The sequence below is a fragment of the Arvicanthis niloticus genome, chromosome 8 (genome assembly GCF_011762505.2).
Source record: "Arvicanthis niloticus isolate mArvNil1 chromosome 8, mArvNil1.pat.X, whole genome shotgun sequence".
Classification (NCBI taxonomy): Eukaryota; Metazoa; Chordata; class Mammalia; order Rodentia; family Muridae; genus Arvicanthis; species Arvicanthis niloticus.
In genome coordinates, this window is record NC_047665.1 from 44,027,317 (window position 1) to 44,048,606 (window position 21,290).

Genomic DNA, 21,290 nt, shown 5'->3' on the forward strand with positions numbered 1-21,290 from the left:
CTGTAGGTATCTTTATACACAAATCAGGGATAACTTGCGGGGTGGGGTGGGGGGGAGACAAGGTTACTTAGCACCATAATGCAGGCACATTTTCTGTCATGTGCACATTCTCTTCTCCCTGGGGGCCAGCATTTAGCATTACAATACACAGCAGAAGACCAAACCTCAACTGCCCCCCTCAACTCCCCAGCAGTTGCAGATTTCCATTCATTCTCCTGGCCCCCTGGCCCTCTGTCTTCTCTCACCACATCCTGAACCTCCCATTCCCATCTTCTTTATCCAGTTCCCTTCCTCCCGCTGCTCCCTCCTATGATTATTTTATTCTCCCTTCTAAGATTGACGCATCCTTGCTTGAGCCTTCCTTCTTGTTTAGCTTCTTTGGATCTGTGGGGTATATCATAGGTATCCTGTACTTTATGGCTAATATCCACTTATCAGTGAGTACATACCATACATGTCCCTTGAATCTGGATTACCTCACTCCAGATGACATTTTCTAGTTCCATTCATTTGCCTGCAAATTTCATGATGCCTTTGGTTTTAATAGCTGATAAATAGCATTCTAATAGTATTCCATTATATAAATGAACCACATTTTCTGTACCTATTCATTAGTTAAAGAACATCTTGGGTGTTTCCATTTTCTGGATATTATGAATAAAGTGAAGCATGTGTCCTTATGGTATGGTGAAGCATCTTTTGGGTATATGCCCAGGAGTGCTATAGTTGGGTCTTCAGTTAAAGCTATTTTCAATGCACCTTAATGTTTACCTGTGACATCCTGGTCATTGAATACAATGCTTCACCTCTATTTTTATTCTAATTCAACCATTTACTAATTCATTCAACAACACCCATGAGGTATCTATTTTGGACCTCACTCATATTACTTCCACTTAGAAAGTTTCTTTCTTTGTTTTGATAAGGTTTGTTTCTGACTAAACCTTATCAAAGAGTCAGCCCAAATTTCTCTTTTAATCTCTTTGGTTTTGAAAATTTTCTCTGTGACTTTGGATTTTAAATTTTAATCCTCATTTATTGAGTAATGACACTGTCAAGAGTGCTTACTAAATATCTGCCAAGTACTAAAAGAATCAATGAAAATAACTGTTAGATCATTCTAAATTCCTCTGTTGCTGACACTGTGTTATTCAAACATAAATTTTGAGGAATTAAGTTATTGAAAATATCAAGTAATGTTTGACTAAGATGTGTGAAGACACATTATAGGAATAAATAAACACATGATAACACACACACACACACACACACACACACACACACACACACACACACACATTTTAAAGTAGCCTTCTAGCTGGGCAGTGGTGGCACATAGCTTTAATGCCAGCACTTGGGAGGCAGAGGCAGGCGGATTTCTGAGTTCAAAGCCAGCCTGGTCTACAGAGTGAGTTCCAGGACAGCCAGGGCTATATGAAAAACAAACAAACAAAAAACCCCCCCAAAACAACAACAAAAAGATAGCCTTCTTTTTAATTTTATGATGCCCCACTTGTCATTTTTTGGCCTTAATTTCTGGGCAAATAGTTTCCTATTCTGAAAGTTCTTTCACACAACTTTTGTAGAATATCACCCAATTCTGTCTTGTAGGATTTTCAGCATTTCAGATATCACATTGAGGTCTTTGATCCACTTGAAATTCATTTTTGTGCAGAGTGATAGATATGGTTCTGATTTCATTCTACGTGTGTATGACCAGTTTCTCCAGCGCTATTTCTTGAAGATGCTGTATTTTCTTTTGTTTGTGTGTTGGGCATCCTCAAATGTCATTTGGCTGTAGGTCCATGTATTCCTGCTTGAGTCTTCTATTTTGTTCTGTTTATTTACATGTTCGTTTTCGTGAGCACTTTACTGTTTTAGTTACTGTACTTCTGTAATATCTCTTGAAGTCTGCACTGGCAATCCCTCAATCACCCTTCTTTTCTTTTCCGTGGGTAATTGTGACTCTCTGGCGTCTTTTATGGTTCCACATGAACCTTAGGATGCTTTTTCTCTTTCTGTTAAGAATATTATGGTATTTTGTTTAGATTTCACTTAATTTGTAAATTACTTTTGGTAGAATGGTCATTTTCACAACATCAATTCTACCTATTCATGAACATAAGGAGTTTTTCCATTTTCTAATTTTTTTCTCAATTTTTTTTTTCAGAAATTTGAAGTTTTCATTGTAGAAATCGTTTATATCCTTGGTTAGTTTTACTCCCAGATGTCTGCTTTTCTTTGAGATTCTTGTAAAAAAAAAAAAGAAGTATTCTTACCCATAACCTCTTTCTCAGCCTATTCATTGTTAGTATTTAGAAAGTCTACTGATTTTTTGATATAATTTGACTTGGTATTGCCATTTTGCCAAAATTGTTGATTGTTTCTTAAAGTTCTCTGGTAGAATTTCATGATCTCTCATGTACAATATTATTAGCAAATAGGGATAATTCGACTTATTTTCTTTTTATTTGTATTGCTTGAATTTATTTCTTTTCCTTTAGTGCTCCAGCTACTGCTTCAAAAAGCATATTAAAAAAGAGTGAGGATGGTGGGTAGTCTTATCTCCCTCCTAATTTGACTGGAATTACTTGAGTTTCTCCACTTAGGATGATTTTGGTTATGAGTTTGTCACACAGAGCCTTTATTAGATAAAGGTATAGGTCTTTTATTATGAATTGTTATATTTTATCAAAGACTTTTCTTCTTCTATTTAGATAATCATGTGATTTTTGTCTTTACAACAATTTGTTTAGTTAACTACATTTATTAGTTTAGATATGTTGAGCCATCATAGCATAGAGGCAACTTTATCATGATGGATATTCTTTTTGATACCTATTGTTATTTGGTTTACATGTATTTTACTGCCAATTTTTAACATATATTCATCAAGGTTGTTGGACTGTAGTTTTGTATGTGCATGTATGTTATCTTTTGATATTAGAATAATACTGGATTTATAGAAGAGTATGAAAGTACTCTTTCTATTCTTGAAAAAAATAATTTAAGAAGTACTGGTTGTAGATATTCTTGAAAGTTTGGCATAATTCTGCTGCAAATCCATCTTTACCTGAGCTTCTTTCAGTTAGAAGGGTTTTTATTGCTATTTCAAACTTCTCCTTTGTTATAGGTCTGTTTAGATTGTTTATCTCTCCTTGGTTTAACTTTAGTGGTTTGACTGAATCTAGAAATTCAACTATTTCTTTTAGATATTTTAATTTAATGGAGTACTGATTTTTAAAGTATTTTCTTATGATATCGTGCATTTCTTTGGGGTCTGTTGTAATCTTCCACTATTCATTTCTGATTCTGCAAATTTGGGTTCTTTCTTTATTTTGGTTAGTTGGGCCAAGAGTCTGTCAATCCTGTTTATCTTCTCAAAACAAAGCAAAACATCTCCCCACAAACAAAACAGAACACCCCCCCTGAAACAGCTCTTACATTCCTTGATTGTTTCTATTGTATTTTTTCTTTGTTTTGATCTCATTCATTTCTGCTCTCGAATTTTATTATTCTTGCCATCTACTGGATTTGGGCTTGGTTTGTTTGTGTTTGTCCCTCTTGAGTTGCATCATCAAACTGTATACTTGTGCTCTTTCTGATTTTAATGCAGGCACTTAGAGCTAAAACTTTCCCTCCTATGACTGCTCTTAATGTGCCCCAGAGGTCTTCTTGTGTTATAATTTTCATTTTCATTTAGTTCCAAGAACTTAAACTTTTTTTCTATGACCATTCAACAATGAGTTTTTTAATGTTCACGAGTTTGTGTACTTACTAGAAGTTTGTTTGCTATGAATTTTATGTATTTTAAAAATTATAGTTAGCTAGTATACACAGAACTTTTTTGATGTTTTCCATTTTTTGATTTTGTTAAGGATTTGTTTTATGTCCCAGGATTTGGTCTATTTTATAGAAAATCTGGTGGCTTGCTGGTCAGAATGTATATTCCTTGGTGTTTTAGTAGATTATCATGCAGAAATCTGTTAAGTCCACTTGATATATGATATCATTTAATTGTAAAATTTCCTGCTTATTTTTTTGTTCAGATAAACTTTCTCCTTCAGGAAGTAGAATAACTAAATTGCCTAGAAGTATTGTGTTTGGTGTTAATATTTGTCAGTAATTCCAGTAATATGTTTTTTAATATAATATTTGGCTCACCAAAGTTTGGTTCATATATGTTTAGGATTATGATGTTTTCTTGGCTAATTGTTCCCTTGATTAGAATAAAGTTTCTTCTTTATTGATTTTTGCTTAATTCTAGTTTAAAGTCTGTTTAATCGGCTCTCATTTTCTTGGATGTGTTTTTCCATTGTTCTCTTTAAGATGATCTGATGTTTAAAGCTTAATTTCTTAATTAAAAAAGATAGATTCTTGTTTGTTTTTTATTGTGTTCATCTAATGTGTTTCTTTAGATTGGGAAATTGAGGTAAGTAATATTTAGAGTTATCAGTGAAAGTGTGTATTGACTGGAGTAATTTTGTTGTTTTTTTGCTGTTAGTGTTTCTAGTCATACTTGTGTTTCAGAAACTACAACTTTTCTTTCTAGAGTCTCCTGGTGTACTTGTTCCTCTCTTCATTTTAGAGTATTGCTTTCAGTATTCTTCATAGGGTTGCTTTAGTGGACATGAATTCATGTTTCTATCATTAAAAGTTTTTATTTTTCTTCTAACTATGGATGATCATTTTTCTGGATAAAGTTGTATGTGTTACCCATGGCATTTGTGAAGTTAGAGTACGTCTCTCCGTACACTCCTAGCTTTCATAGATATTTTTGGGGAGAAAACAGGTGTTACCATGGTGGAGTTTCCTTTATATGTGACTTTCTTTCTTTCTTTCTTTCTTTCTTTCTTTCTTTCTTTCTTTCTTTCTTTCTCTCTCTCTCTCTCTCTCTCTCTCTGTCTCTCTCTTTCTTTCTTTCTTTTTTTGTGGGTGCATCAAACTTTATTGATGGTATTCAAGAGAGTAGGGCTCTTTAGGCCCTTCTCATTATTGTAGAGGTCTGGGATGGAAACTGTGGGGGAGATGTTCAGTGTTGAGGGCCAAGTTGGGACAGGGACTCCTTAGCAACCAAGGACCTCTCTCTTGCTCTCATGTGATGTCTGGGGTGGGTGGTCCAGGGCTTCTTACTCCTTTTGAGGCAATGTAGGCCATGAAGTCCTTCATTCACCCTGTTGCTGTAGCCATATTTTTTGTCATAACAGGAAATGAGCTTTACAAAGTTGTCACTGAGAGCAATGCTAGCCCCAGAGCATCAAAAGTGGAGGAGTGGGAGTTACTGTTAAAGTTGCAGGAGTCATTCTGGTCCTCAGTGTATCCCAGGATGCCCTTTAATTGGTCTTCAGTTACCTGCTTCACCACTTTTTTGATGTCATCATACTTGGCAGGTTTCTCCAGGTGACATATCAGATCCACGATGGATACATAAGGAGTAGGAACATGGAAGGCCTTGCCAGTGAGCTTCCTGTTCAGTTCTGGGATGACCTTGCCCCCAGTGTGGCAGCACCAATGGATTTAGGGACGATATTCTGGGCAGCCCCACAGCAATCACACCATAGCTTTCCAGAGGGGACATCCAGTCTTTTGAGTGACAGTAATGTTATGGACTGTGGTCATGAGTCCTTCCACATGGATGACCTTGGCCAGGGTGGCTAAGCAGTTGGTGGTGCAGGAAGCATTGTTAACAATCTTGAGTGAGTTGTCATACTTTTTATGGTTCCCACCCATTACACACATGGGGAAATCTGCTAAAGGGGTAGAGATAATAACTCTTTTGGCTCCACCCTTCAAGCGGTCCCTGGCCTTCTCCATGGTGGTAAAGATGCCAGTAGACTCCATGATGTGCTCAGCACGGATATTATCCCATTTAATGTTCATAGGATCTCACTCCTGGAAGATGGTGATGGGCTTCCCATCGATGACAAGCTTCTTGTCCTTAGCCTTTACTGTGCTATTAAACTTGTGGGTAGAATTGTACTGGAATATGTAGGCCATGTAGTTGAGGTCAATGAAGGGGTCCTTGATGGCGATAATCTCCACTTTGTCAGATGCAGATGAAAAGACAGCCAAGGTAACAGGTAATATGTAATAAGTAATTAAGTAATATGACCATATTCATTCACTCCAATTTTCACCATTGTATCTAAGAGATAAGGCTGGCACTCCACAAAAAGATGCCGCTGTCTCTGGAAAGGGAGGAGCAGAGAGCATTGAATTACATTTCTTTTATTGTAGATTTCAATCTTCTTTCTCTGTTCTGTATATTTAGTGTTGTATGCATTAATTTTCTGTGGGCAGTTTCTTTTCTGATACTTTCCTTTGGTTTTCTTTGTGCTCCTTGAATCTGTATAGATACGTGTATCCTTAGTTTAGGGACATTTTCTTCTATGATCTTGATGATCTTATCTATGCCATTGACCTGGTTACTGGGAAGGTCCATAAGGTTGGAGCACAGGATAGCCTTTTAACTCTACTAGACAGAGATAGAACTAGAGCAGGGCATAGTCTGATTTCTTTAGCCTGTGGGTTATGACTGCTTATTATAGTAACAATTATTTTAAAGGGGTAAGTTTATGCTGTAACAGTAGAGATAAGTAAATGATCCAAACTATTGAAAAAAAGTACATAAATATTACATGGAAATTTCAAAACAAAAAGTGATAAATAGCAGGTCTGATAGTATGGTTATCAGGAAATAAGTTTCTGTGGTGAAATCCTGGAAAGAAGACACACTAGCATAACCACAGGATGGGTAGGGCTTCAGAGATTATAAAGCCCTTGAAATGTTATATTTCCTGGGCCTAATTACAGGTCATCTTGTGTTGTTTTGGCCCCTTATTGGCCATTTATTCCTAACTTCTGTTTGTTACTTAACATTTTTGTGACTACTAGGTAAGTCTTTGGAATGTACAGACCCCTAGTTTCTCCAAGACCAACGCTAAAAATGCTGTCAGATAGCATCTGAAGCCTATGGCTGACTGAGGCTCCCCTACTTTGCTGTTAGTCTCCGTTTTTTGTCTTAGAGATTTTACTCTATATGATCATTTGTTTTTATCCATCTCCTTGCTCCATTAGGTGCCTTAATACTGATTTATCTTTTCATCAATTCATAAGAACAAAGTAAGCTGATAATACAGCATTTTATTGGTTAATTAATTAATTAATTAATTCCTACATCCTGCACAGTATCTTTCACTTAACAGTCTCCAGCATTTGTTCAATAAAATGCTATTGATTATTCGTTAAATTATTAAAAATTTCAACACTGAAATTCAGTGTTATGTACATGAGAATATAAAAAAAGTTTATATTAAACATTATTTATCCTAAAGCAGTCTCTAATTTACAAAGAGGAACAAGAAAATGTTGTTATAGCATGGGAAAAACAGAGGAGTTGGAGTTGGTGACTAGCTGTGTGATCTTGGACAAGGTATTTTTCTTCCTCATTCTTTTACCTACCAATGTATTATAATGCCAAACTATTTGATTGAGCATTCTTAAACTTTGGTTTTCAAATATCGTATGTAACTTAAAGTACACCAACAAAATGATTTTTCTCCATATTCTGTCCCTAGGGAATGAGATTCAGAAGCTTAGGGGTGGGTGTCAAGAATTCCTCTGTCCCTTTACAGCGTGATGCACAGCTATGTTTGAAAACAACTGACCTAACAGTTTTTAGTTTTGGCATCTTATTGCCTTGTAATTGCAGAACAAGGCCACCTTCGAAAGTGTAGCAGATAGTAGTTGTGTTAAGATACTCTGTTTATAGGGGCTTTCCAGGTGTTCAGCGGTCTCTATAAATTGGCTAAGTTTTAGAAGCTATGCTTAGTGCTTCCCATAATTTCAGTTAACTCAGTCGTTCTGGATTCCTGACGGGGTTGAAGACCTATATTCTCATAGCCAATCCTGGCTATTTACTTTGAGAGAAAAGATCTGAGTGGATGGTTTTCAGCTGACATTCATTCTAAAGCCAAAAAAAAGCCAGGTTCAAAACTAAGTGTTTTAGTTAGGAGAGATGACAGAGGTTCTGGTTAGTCAACAAAATGATGGACTGGGTATCTTGTACCTCACTGGTACAATTAGGAATAATTATGCTCTAATTTTATTTTGAGAGAAAAGTTTTATTTTAACAGGAAGGGTGATGTGTAGGAGGAGCTAAGGGGGAAGGAGTACCGAGAGGAAGAGATGGAGTAAGGAGAGGAGAAGATAAAGGAGAGGAGAAGCTAGGTGATGAGAGAGAAAGAGAGAGAAGGGGGGGGGGCATGGAGGCAGATGTTCACGTGTCTCCACCAGTCAAAGATAGTTTATATATCTAGGTTGGGTATTGGGTTACACTTCTGATTGAGCATTACCAAACTTATAAAGCCTTTGATTAACATTTTAAAAAATGTATAAAAGCAAAAAGGAAAAGGGGGCATGGGATAGGGGTTTTCTAGGGAGGGGAAATGGGGAAAGGGGATGGCATTTGAAATGTAAATAAAATATAAAATAAAAAAAGATACTCTGTTTATTTTAATTAGGAAACATTTTATTGCTGTGTGAAGAACAAGGGACTTGATGGAAAAGATGATATTAAAATGGCCATTAAGACTCAGTTGAGATATGGGTAACTGCAGGTTTGCTTGGTATTTAATGTAACAGTTTTTGGCAGCAGCAGCAATGGTTTGATACAATGAACCATGGTTCTAGTTTTCTTTTTGCTCTCAAAATTATTTTCCTTTTGTAGATGAAATATTTTATGGCTTTTGTTTGCTTTCTTGAAGTGCAGCATTTGGTCAGGTCAGGCATCATAAGGTTTCTTCATGAAATAAAAGAGCACAACTTTCTTCAAGCCTCTAGGGGCTGTGCCCTTTGTGATCCACATAAGCTAGTCCAGATTGGACTTCTGGGTAGATACAAAGACTATCAGGACCACTATGTTATTTAAAATAATAGATTTTCTGTAAAATTATTATTATTAAAGCAAAGTTGGCTTTTTTTTTTGTTTAGATGAAACCATATAAAGGCAACATTCTGAGTAAATTATATAGCGTCCATTTGATGAAATAATGAGCCTAAGTTTAGGGGATGAAAGTAATGATCTAATGCAATATTTAGAATGAGTGTTTAGTATGTAGTTATTAACCTAAAAGTCACATCCTGCATTCTTTTAATTTGTGAAAAATTTGTCACTAATTGCCCAAGAAACCTCTGATTTTTCATACAAAATCACCTCATAGCTGTTGACTCTCTTCCCCTTCTCCTGCCTTAAAATACAGCTCTATAAGCAATGAATTACGCTCAGATTTGTATGCCCCTCTAAATGTTGAACTGCTAAGTTTAGCCCCATTGCTGTTTTTCAAAAATAGAATTCTTTCTCCATCCAGCTTTGTCTTTGAGAAGCTACCAACAAATCATAGTTTTATTTTGATGACAACCTGTTTAAAATCTTACTTAACCTTTCCACCCATTGAGAGCCTGCTAATTTTGAAATATTTTAAAGTTTAATTACTGATTTGTGAAGGAAATGATATATTTCATTTAGAAGCCCTTTGAGAGATAAGTTCTCATCTTTGATTCAAATTCATTCTAAATGAGGCAGGCCAGGCAAATAGAAGTCAAAAATTGAAAGGACCAGCAGGTCGATCTCTACCTGGTCTTCACATCCAGGCCTATGTTGAGACTCTCCTTCCTACCCCCCTTTCCTTCTCCCTCTCCTTTTCCCTCCCCATCTCCCTCCCCTTTCCCTCTCCCTACCCGACCTTCTCTTTCTCACACACACAAAGGAAAAATAAGGTAATAAGAAATAAAGTAGCCAAGCTGGTACCTGGCCTGGAGTCTATCCGTTACCTACCTGACTTTAGGATTTGCACAGTTGCTTGTGATCATCCACCCCATCCACTGCTTCATGTGTCTTTCCTGCTGATGGTGTAGCAAACATTTGTTGACTTTGAGGTGAAAAATAGACCTGTAGTGATTAATTTCTTGTAGTAGTTACCTTTATGAATTTAAATTCTTGGCCTCTAGTATTTTCAGAGTGTCTTAGACAGTGAGTTTCACTGATATTTCATTGAAAGAGAAAATAAAAAGATCTCAAAAGAGATATATGAAAGAAGAATCTGTCTTACTAACTTCAGACTTCAGAAAATGTCTCCAAATTCAGGAAGAGGAATCATAAAAAAGTATCTACTATTGTATCTCTTCTGTATATTTTTGACAGTTAAAATAATAGTATTGTTAGAAGTACAGATGTTAATTGTAACACTTGAGAACATTTACTATTTTGCAAATGTGTGTTCTGTGTTCAGACTGTTTGTGGTTATGACATATGTTTAATTCAAAGGACTTGGGATATTATCTTTCTATATATTAGGATTTCAAATCTTTTTTATTTGATTTTGAAACACTTTAAAACACACAAGTTTAGCTAAAATGATCATGACTTCATAGAGAAAGTATTTGAGGGTCAAAGGAGTTAAATGAAATGCCAACAGTCATATCCTTACTTGGGTGTTGGCGAAACTTAGAAACCATGACTGTGGCCTTCCCTTCCAGGGTATTTTTACTACAAAATGTTCTTTTGATTTTGCATTTTGAATGACACAGAAGTGATCTGTGAAATGGTGATTAGCACTAGGCAGCCCAAGCAGCCCTGGAGTGCTTCATGGTTCAAATGCCCAAGACCAGATGGAAGTCCAGAAGTGGATGACTCAGAATTTATTAGTTTTGCCACCTGGGTAGTACAGCCGAACCAGCTGCCACAAGGCAGTTCCAATTTCAGCAAAGCAGTAAATGAACACAAAAATGAGAGTCAGTCTCCATATGAAAGGAGAATGGCTGATACAGCAGCAAGATTCCCTCAGCATGATTCCTATTGATACATACCTCTTGTAGGAGGTACAGTGCCCATGCCAGGCACAAGGCAAGAGATACTTATGGAACCTTGCCCTGAAAGACTCAACATCAGAGTTGTTCCATAAGCTACTGTCAGTTTTGGGTTATAGGCCGAGTTACATTTGATGATCTGGAAGAGGAATAATGATATAGCCAATGCTATATAAAACTATGTTATAAACTCAGAGAGTTTTTCCTTGTGGATTATGAAATATCATTTATTACCTTTTCATGGTCCTGATCCCTGGAGCCCTAAGTATCCAGGGATCCTAAGATCACTATGGACAGTCATAGAAATCTTGCCATTATCCTCATGTCTTCCTTATGTGGACTTGGAAGTTTATGGCTTGTGCCTAGAATCCCAGTACACACCAGGATGAGGCAGGAGAATTGTACAAGCTTGAAACTAACCTGGATTATAAAGTTTGTTTCAGGATACCCTGATTTATAGACTGAAGTTGTATCTCAAGTCTCAAAACAACCAAGAAACCAGTGAAAATCAAAATAAGAGGGTTTTTAATGTCTGACCATGCAGAAAGGCTAAAGTAAGGTTTCAAACGACCCTTAAACAGATCTATGTTGCTCAAACACAAAATGGACCTAATAATGAGGGCTTGGGGGTCAGATTAAGTTGAGAGAAATACAGTATTTTTTGCTTAAATGAGGAAGGTTTAGTAAGGAGTTTAAAAAATCTTGTTTTATTTTTTATGTCAAAATATGCTCGGGCATTTTTCAAAACTCAACTAAACTGGCTTAATAGAAAGTGGGGTAAGGGAATAAAATCTGAAATGTAAATATAATACCCAATAAAAAAATAAATTTGAAAAAAAAAGAAACTTGGCATTATTTCTCTTTGTTGACAGACTTAAAAGACTATGGCTCCTTGCTTTGGTTCACTGGCCTTTGTGATGATGCATGCTTTTTGGTGTCCTGATAAAAGGAAATAGGGCATAGTAGAGAAGGGAGTTCTTCTCCTACTTGCTGACTTACTCTGTTGCAGCCTTTTTCCCCCTCAAGGCTAGACCAAGGTGACAGATGTCAGCTGAGCGGACATCTGCCTTCTGATGGCCTTTTCAGGAGATGAATTTTTGTGTGTTTATATTTTTAAACTGATCATTACTTAGTCATGCAATAATGTAATATGGTTCTCTAATTGTGTGAAGAGAACATGACGTGTATGTTATGACTGAATTGGGGTCTTTTTCCTTATGTAATAACATGAAGTGAAGTGGTTTTATATTATAACATTTTGCTCACCATTACAGGTAAACTAATTCACTTTCTTCCTATTTTTATTCTGACAGGTGGCATGTTTGACCCACGTAGCTGCTAATTATCTTATTGGACAAAAGGAAGCAAAACGCTGGGGCACAGCTCATGGCAGTATTGTTCCTTACCAGGTACAAGTTAGCCTTCTATTACTATAACCTCCAGATCTGTACAAACAATGAAGTTTTTACAAACCTTCCATGGTTGTTCTATAATGTATCTCTGACTTGTTACAGCCAGGTTCTATTTTTCTCTTTAATTTTTTTTTTGCCATGTTTTTTCACTGGAAGGTTTGTAACAGGATCTTTAAGTGGATTGAGGGCACTTACAGAAAGGGACTTACATTGGAGCTAATAATATGGTAATTTCTTTCTCTTGCTTTCTCTCGCTCTCCCTCTGTCTCTTTCCCTTCCTTCTCTTTCTTCTCTCTCCCCAATCTCTCACTTTCTTTTTTCTTCTTTCATTCAAAAGCCATTGACTATAGCTAGTTTATTATCCTAGCTATAAAACAAATGTTACCTTCTCCATCTGACAATAATATTCTCACAGGGTTAGACTGAAGTGAAAATTTGCGTGTGATGGATCTTCATCCTTGGAGAAAAACAGATGGTTTATGAGGTGCTGTTCTTTATTAAGTGTCTAAACTTATCCTCAGTAATTCTGGACTTTGGCTTGTGTAGATGAATATGTGAAGAAACTGTGATCCTTTAAAAATAACAAAGACTCTACTGCTTCTTCCAAGCCACTAGCTTTAGCTTGGCCTGGTTGCTTATTTCTCTGCATTTCTGCATATATTTGTCAAACTTTCCATACTGCTTCATGAGTTTAAGAGTAGCATGAGCTTAAGGGTCTTCTCATCTTTTATCTCATATCCAGTAGGAATACATAGTATACTCTGAATTATCTTCTGAATAAAGGAATGGATGTTATTCCAGCTATTTCAATATGTGTATTTTTGACAGGAAACACATAAACTCAGGATTTTTCATTTGCTAGGAAATCCATCAGTGTTTCAGTCTTCATTTCAATGTGAAGAAATTGTTTCTTTGGGCAGGTCTAGTTTCATTTCTTCTACTTTAATCCAAATTTGAAGAAAGCATAATTCAGCATGGTTTCCTCTCATTCTATTTATGGCTATTTTAAAAAAAATTGTTGCCAACTTCCTGGTCCATGCTCCAAGAGTTCTTCATCCCATTGCCCTCCTCTTGCTTCTGAAAGGGTGCTGCCCCACCCATCCACATCCCCACCTTATCCCCCTCCCTACACCCCCTTTCCTGAGGCATCAAGTCTCTCAAGGATTAGGCACATCCTCTCCCACTGAGGACAGATAGGGCAGTCCTCTGCAGCATATGGGCTAGCAGCCACAGACCAGCCCATGCGTGCTTTTTTGTTGGTGGCTTAGTCTCTGGGAGCTCCCAGGGGTCCATGTTAGTTGATACTGTTGTTCTTTCTATGGGGTTGCCTTCCATTTCAGCTCCTTCAATCCTTTCCCTAACTCTTCCATAGTGGTCTCCGACCTCAGTACAATGGTTGGCTTAAGTATCTGCATCTGTCTCAGTCAGCTACTGGTAGAGCCTCTCAGAGGACAGTCATGCTATTCTCCTGTCTGCAAGCACAACATAGCATCAGTAATAGTCAGGGTTTTGTGCCCACCCATGGGATGAATCCCAAGTTGGACCAGTTACTGGATGGCCTTTCCTTCATTTCCTGCTCCATTTTTCTCCTGCATTTCTTTTAGACAGAAACAATTCTGGGTCAAAACTTTGAAGGTAGGTTGGTGATTTGATCCCTCTATGGTGGCCCTGTGGAGGTGGTTTCTTCAGGTTCCATCTCCTCACTGTTAGGCATTTCAGTTAATGTCATCCCTATCGAGTCCTGGGAACCTCTTACATCTCAGGTCTCTGGGATGTTCTAGCAGTTCCCCCTGCCCCTATCCCCCACAGCAGCATATTTTCATTCATTCTCTTGGCCCTCTGGGCTTCTCTCCTGTTTCCCCCAAACCTGATTCTGCCCACTTTCCCCACTCCCTTCTCTCTCACCCAGGTCCCTCCCTCTCTCTGCCTCCTGTGATTACTTTGTTCCCTCTTCTATGTGGGATTGTAGAATCCTCACTTGGGCCTTCCTTCTTGCTAAACTTTTTATGGTCTGTGGGGTTGCATCATGGGTATTCTGTACTTTCGGACCAATATCCATTTATCAGTGAGTATATACTATGCATGTCCTTTGGGGTCTGGGTTACCTTACTCAGGATAATATTTTATAGTTCCATCCATTTGCCTGCGAAGTTCATGATGTCCTCATTTTAAATAGTTGAATAGTATTAAATTGTATAGATGAAAACAGGCAAACAGGTAGGAGTCCTTAAAGAGGAAACAAATAAATCCCTTAAAGAAATACAGGAAAATACAATCAAATGGGTGAAATAGTTGAACATTACAGTCCAAGACCTAAGGATGGAAAAGAAACAAAAAAAATCATACATGGAGGCAACCCTGGAGAAGGACAACTTAGGAAAGAGATCAGGAGCTAAGATGCAAGCATAACCAACAGAATACAAGAAATGGAAAAGAGAATCTTAGGTGTAGAAGATACCATAGAAGATATCGACACATGGGTCAAAGAAAATACAAAGTGTATAAAGTTCCTAACTCAAAACATCTTGGAAATTTGGGACACAATGAAAAGACCAAACCTTAGAATAATAGGAATAAAAGAGGGTGAAGATTCCCACCCCAAAGGGTCAGAAATCATCTTCAACAAAATCATAGAAGAAAACTTCCCTAACCTAAAGAAAGAGATCCCCATAAACATACAAGAAGCCTAGAGAACACCAAATAGATTGGACCAGAAAAGAAAATCCTCTCGTCATATAATAATCAAAACACTAAATGTACAGAACAAAGAATACTAAAAGCTGTAAGGGAAAACGGCTAAATAACATATAAAGGCAGACCTATCAGAGTTACATTAGACTTCTCAAGAGAGACTCTAAATGCTAGAAGATCTTAGACAGGTATCATGCAGACCCTAAGAGACCACAGATGCCAGTGCATCTTATACCCAGCAAAACTTTCAATCACAACAGATGGAGAAACCAAGATATTACAAGAGAAAACCAAATTAAAACCAAATTTAAACAATATCTTTTTACTAATCCAGCTCTACAGAAGATACTAGAATGAAAACTCCAATATAAGGAGGTTTATGTCTATTTCATATCTGAGACTTTGCTATGATTTTCTGCTATAACTGCTTTTCTCATGCTGATTTACCTCCTAAGATAATTACAAGTTTGGAGAATTTCTTCAGGCCACTTTAGAGATGTTTGCTTATGTAAGATTTCTCTCTGTCTCCGTCTATGTCTTTCTTTGTCTCTCTCTGTCTGTCTCTGTCTCTGTCTCTGTCTCTCTCTCTCTCTCTCTCTCTGTCTCTCTCTCTCTCTCTGTGTGTGTGTGTGTGCCTCTAGACTTCTAGCTAGAACATTTTTTCCTTGACTCATGGGAGTCACTGTATTTTTGAATGAATCAGACTGGGTCTTATTCTTTTTTTCCAGATTAAAAATCTCACACTTAAATTGAATGGAGAGTTTCCAGTCAAACACATTCAAACACAGAACCTCTTAGCTTTTTGTTTAGACATTTTTATCTCCCTCTGCCAATGATAGGTGTGTGCTGTGGTTTCAGTTCCCATAGTGCTATCAGTCTTTCTTCCTATCCAATTTGCTCCTAGCTCAGGGGTATGGTTAAGTGATTCATAATTATGATTGATGTTGGAGATTATTCTTAAGAGGATTTTAGAAAATGGGCAATGTTAGAAACTATGTGAATTCATCTCAAATAATCTAAATTCAGGCTCTAGTCTTTGATGTGTATGGAGAAAGCAGCAGTTTTGAGCTGGAATGCTTTGTAGGTTAATTCTAAGTTATACTAAAAATATAAAAGTTTATTTTTTGTTATTGTTTGGTTCTAGTAAAAATAGAATATACAGTTTAAAAGATTGCTGTAGATCTTAGTATCTCTCCTAGAGAATTATGACATCCCAAATAATCTCTTTATTTTACTGTGAAAGATAAAGGGTTTCAGAGTCTTTGGCCTTAATTTTAGAAGGTTAAGTGTATAAAAGACTTACATGAGTAAGAACAGAGATGTACTTCACCATTGAGTAATCTCATTCATATTAAATGGGTACTGGGCCTGTGTGATTACAGTTGAATGTAAAAAATAAGATACCTGGTTTTTCATCAAGAGCATAGAATCAATCTGCTTCCTCTGTCTAGAGAATTGGTTAAACACAATGATTAGAGATGGATTGGAAATTTAACTTGAATGAAACTAATATAATAAGATGGGTCCTAGATATGCTTCAAGATTCTTGTCTGTCCACAATTTTTAAATAAACCTGAGGAATATTTTCATAAGTGATTCCAAGATAATTATTATTCAGTCCCTATGATAATTACAGTTTTGCTTCTAGTTTGCTTCTTATTGCCTGAGTTTTTAGCCCAGTATCTATAATAAAGATCCCGGTAGTTTTGGGAGTTTGTTAAGATTCTCACCTTGCTTTATTTAGTTGTTGATCTCCTTCAGATAATCATAGATCTTGAATACATTGAATGTATTTTTCTGAGAAACAGTGGTCTCTCATTATGTGTTATAAACATGCATTTCTTAATTTCTCAGATCAGTGATCTATTGGTGCACTTTTCTTCTTAATTCTTTGGCTGCTAACTTTTATATTTTGTGTATTTTTGAGACACAGTCTTGATATATAGTACAGTCAGGCCTTGAACTTTTAATATTCTTTCATTAACATTCTACATAGTAAGATATAGGCATGTGCCATTATGTGCTGGCAGATTTTTAAAACTTAACTAGTTAAGAAAAATGAACTTATAAAATTCATAGGTAAATGGGTAGAAGTAGCAGTAATTATCCAGATTTATATGACCTAATCTCAGAAAGACAAGCATTGTATGATCTTTTTCTTGTATGTGGTTGTTAGTTATTAAGCTTTACATATGTGTACATATGTGTATGTGGGAAAAAGTGTAGTAAATAAAAGATTAAATAGACTGAGGGGTGGGAGAGCAGGATAGAGGAAGGAATACTAGGAATAATACCTAGCATGAAATGTCTTTTGAAAAAGCCATATGTAACCTAATACTATAGAAGTTCTCTCTCTCTCTCTCTCTCTCTCTCTCTCTCTCTCTCTCTCTCTCCTACACACACACACACACACACACACACACACACACACACACACACACACGAGTATATTATTTAGAATTACTTTCTAAATAAGACAAGGTCTCATATGGGTTTTATAGTTGTTTTATAGTTCCCCCTTTTTAGTTGTTGGTCCAGGGGAATCATATAGACCCCCTTCAATATGACAGGGTAATGCCTACCATGACAGGACACTGTCTACCATCTACAATTTAACTTTAAGATCCTGTTGAAAAAGATACTACATATTTGAGTACATGAACATGGAGATATCTAATAGGTACTCAACTGGAAGCTTCAGTCCTACTGGCTAGCATTCACACTCTTGGAAGGTGTTATAAAAGCTGTTCAAAGAAAAAAGTAAACTGCAGTCTCATCCAGCTTTGAATCCAGTGAGCCATAATAATGACATGCCTTTCAATATATATGCCATTTGGTGCAATAGTGGCACAATGTTATGAGAGCAATCAAACACTTTTTGATTAGATTTAAGTACTGCCTCATGAGATAGAACCCATCCATGACATCATCAACGTGGCCAAGAGCCTGTAACTAGATAGGTCATGTGCCCCAGGGGAAAACCTATTACTAGCATTGTACATGGACATGACAATAAAACAATTTCTGAAATCTTATTGCTATGTTTGTATGTTTGTACATTGCTCAACCTTCATCAAAGGAACTTCTTGAAGATGGTGGTAATTAATACAAAGACTTAATCCTGGTCAATGTGAAGAAAATAAGAGATATTGGAATGTTTAGCTCTAAAAGGGATATTGTTAGCTCTAAAAGGCATGGGAAGATTTTAAGAGCCAGAGAAATAACATCAAGGAAACTGTTTTCCAGACACAATAAGGCAGATGCTCAGATGAACTCACAATGATCATGACAGCAAGCACAAGGCCTATAATCCTGATAAAATCTAAGCATGGAATTTATTTATCCCTCCTTTTGCATACTTTGTATTATCATTTTTCCCATCTCTATTTAAGTCCCCACATTTTTCTACTTCTCCTTTGATAAAATTGCTATTTTCCTCTCCCGAACTCTTTCCTCTTACCTCCTCTAGTGGTCTTTTTCTACTTTCCTGGCTTCTACAGTTACTTCAGGTTATAAACTGAAATCTAAAGATTTGAATCTAGTATCCACAAGTAAAAAAGATCAGGTAGTGTTTGTTTTTTTGGGTCTGGGATAATTTATTCAGTATAATATTTTCCAATTCTATTTATTTTCCTGCAAATTCCATAATTTAAATTTTTTACATCTGAATAGAATTTTATTGTGTATTTGTACCATGTTTTCATTGTCTATCCATCATTTGATGGACATCTAGGCTTTTTCTCATCCCTTTAATTTTAGTATTGTAACCTGAGTTTATTCAAAACTCCCTTGCAGATTTCGGCTTCTTAAAAGCCTACATTTGTATGTCCAATGCTTTTGAATTCTAATATCGAATTCTATTCCAAGTAATCAAAAATCTATTCACATGTATGAAGTTTAACCAACCTCAGAACAGGAGTACTCTCATTTCTTACTATATCCTTTGTCTGCTAACAAGGAGGTTCACTAATATAAAGGCATTGGGGTCAGACCATTGAACCTCAATTCCATGATTAATACAAATTTTCAGAAGATCATTCAGGTAAATGAAATTGGAATCACAACCATCTCCTTCCCTTTAAAGGACTGTGAAAGTTAATCCTGACACTTCTCTTCCCTTCTTGCCCCCTTCTTCCTCTCTCTCTTCTATTTTCCTTTCCTTCTTTTTCTTACCCCCTTTCCCATTCTTTCTTTTCTTTTTTATATTCAGAGGTCTCAGTGTGTTACTTAGACTATTCTCAGATTTCTGAGCTTTATCCACTCATCTTAAGTAGCTGTTACTGTAGGCATATGCTACAACTCTTGGCTACTCTATAATTCCTTATACCCATTGGTCTTAATCACTTCCGGAACTGGAACTCTAACTCTTCCCGGCCATTTATTGTCATTATTATTGCCATTATTAGGATATGTTCAGCTCTTTCTTCAAACTAGACATTTTGTGCCGTGTTTCTTGGTGGCTTTACATTGTACCACATAGAGAATTTACCAAATCTCTAGATTTAATTTCTTAAACATTTCTCTCTCTTAATGATAATTTCCTCTTCACACTATGTTCTTACTCAGATATTTCTCAAATGCCAGAGTGCATATGGATCATCCAAAACTCCGGATGATGTGAGGCTGATGCCGTCTATGTTATGAGCATTAAGGTTGCATATTTAGATTTAATTAAAATATTTAATATTTTTTTCTGCTGATTAAGCTTAACATTCTATCCATCTACCTGTTTAACTAAAAACACTGTCTTTTTAATCTCTTGTATACATAAACTTGTGGACATAGTTTGCATCTTCAAAGATCTACCGTCTAGCAAGGTGTGGTGATTCTGTGTAATTAAAACCTGAACCTGTAGCGAGGCTCTGTCTCAAAAACAAAAACAAAAACAAAAACAAAATCCCAAGACACCACCACTACTAAAACAAGAAGAACAAGAACAAGAACAACAACAACAAAACAATAACAGCAACAACAACAACAACAACAACAACAAATCCAAAAGCAGGACTACAAGTAGCATTCATATGGGAGAGCACTTGCCTAGGACATGAAGGACCCTGAGTTTAACCCATACTATTGCAAGAAATAAAACAAAATACTGACAAATTTACCAACTAAAACCAAAACAAAATAAGTGAACCAAACCAAAGCCAGCCTACCTACCCACCTACCTACTTGGGCTTCATGGCATGTCTCTTTCTATTTCTTTGTCCTTTTATGTTTCAAAACCTTTCCAAAGAATGTGGCTAGTGTTTTCTGGAAGGAAGTGATGCACACCATCTCTTCTAGGATAGCTTTCATGCTTCACAGATAAAAAGCTGGACTAGCACACGGACCTCAGGCAGGCACAGGTATCAGGAGGACCAAGGACTTTCATGCTTCATGTGTACTCCTTGAGCTTCTCAAATAAAAGACTCTTCAAAGAGTTTGGTTTTGTTTTTTAAATGGCCGGATCAGTCACCCAATGATTTTTTTTTTTTCTAGAGTATTTTTCTGAAGTAGCTTCTAATTCAAGAGACGGAAGAAAACAGTTACTTAGATGATTACATGAAATACTGTCCTCTTTACCTCACTTTGGGTTTACTCAACCAAGGAGTAGAGCAGGAAGCTGTGCTTTGTTATTTCTGGGAGGGACATTGTGCTGTGTATTTAATTTGGCCGGAGCAGAGACTCAGACAGGCAGTAAATTCCAAGTGAGGAGAGGCAGCACTTTGTTATCATTCCTTAGACAATGTCCAAGTGCTGTTAAATTATGCAGATTAGGTAACATTGAGAATATTTTTATATTTTTTAGCTCACATTAGAAACCCTTTTAAATGTCAAAATTTAAACAATACACATCTGTCTCTTTTTATGTGTGGTTTTGTTTTTAAATCATAGTCACACAAAGGCACTCAGTAAAGTGTGAAGATACAGATTGAACAGCTGTGTGCCTGCACTGCATCCTTAACTTAGTTGATGAGATGGTAATAATTAGTAATGACCATTCTGGATACCACTGAACACATGACATGCAATTGGGATACATATATATGCACGTTTATATTATACAGCAAACTTTATTTACATTTTATACTGATTAAGAGGATATCTAGAGCTGGGCAGTGGTGATGCACCCTTTTAATTGCACCATTTTTGAGGCAGAGGCAGGAGGATCTGTGAATTTGAGGCTAGCCTGATTCACAGAGTGAGTTCCAGGACATCCAGGGCTACACAGAGAAACTCTATCTTGAAAAACCAAACAACAAAAAAGGAGACCTAGAAAAGTTAAGTAAATTTCCTATGTTCTAGCCTAGAATTATGCATTTAAGATTCTAAAAT

At 36.5% G+C, this 21,290-nt stretch overlaps 1 protein-coding gene across 3 annotated transcripts in view; it reads left to right on the forward strand.

The window, feature by feature from the left end:
- The window catches only part of Sugct (succinyl-CoA:glutarate-CoA transferase), a 719,395-nt gene that overhangs the window by 172,090 nt on the left and 526,015 nt on the right, over positions 1-21,290 (forward strand). For all 3 annotated transcript variants that reach the window (XM_076939338.1, XM_076939339.1, XM_034510479.2), the window contains exon 9: positions 12,180-12,275. In XM_076939338.1, coding sequence (XP_076795453.1) covers positions 12,180-12,275 — 96 coding nt within the window. The remainder of the gene's footprint in view (positions 1-12,179; positions 12,276-21,290) is intronic.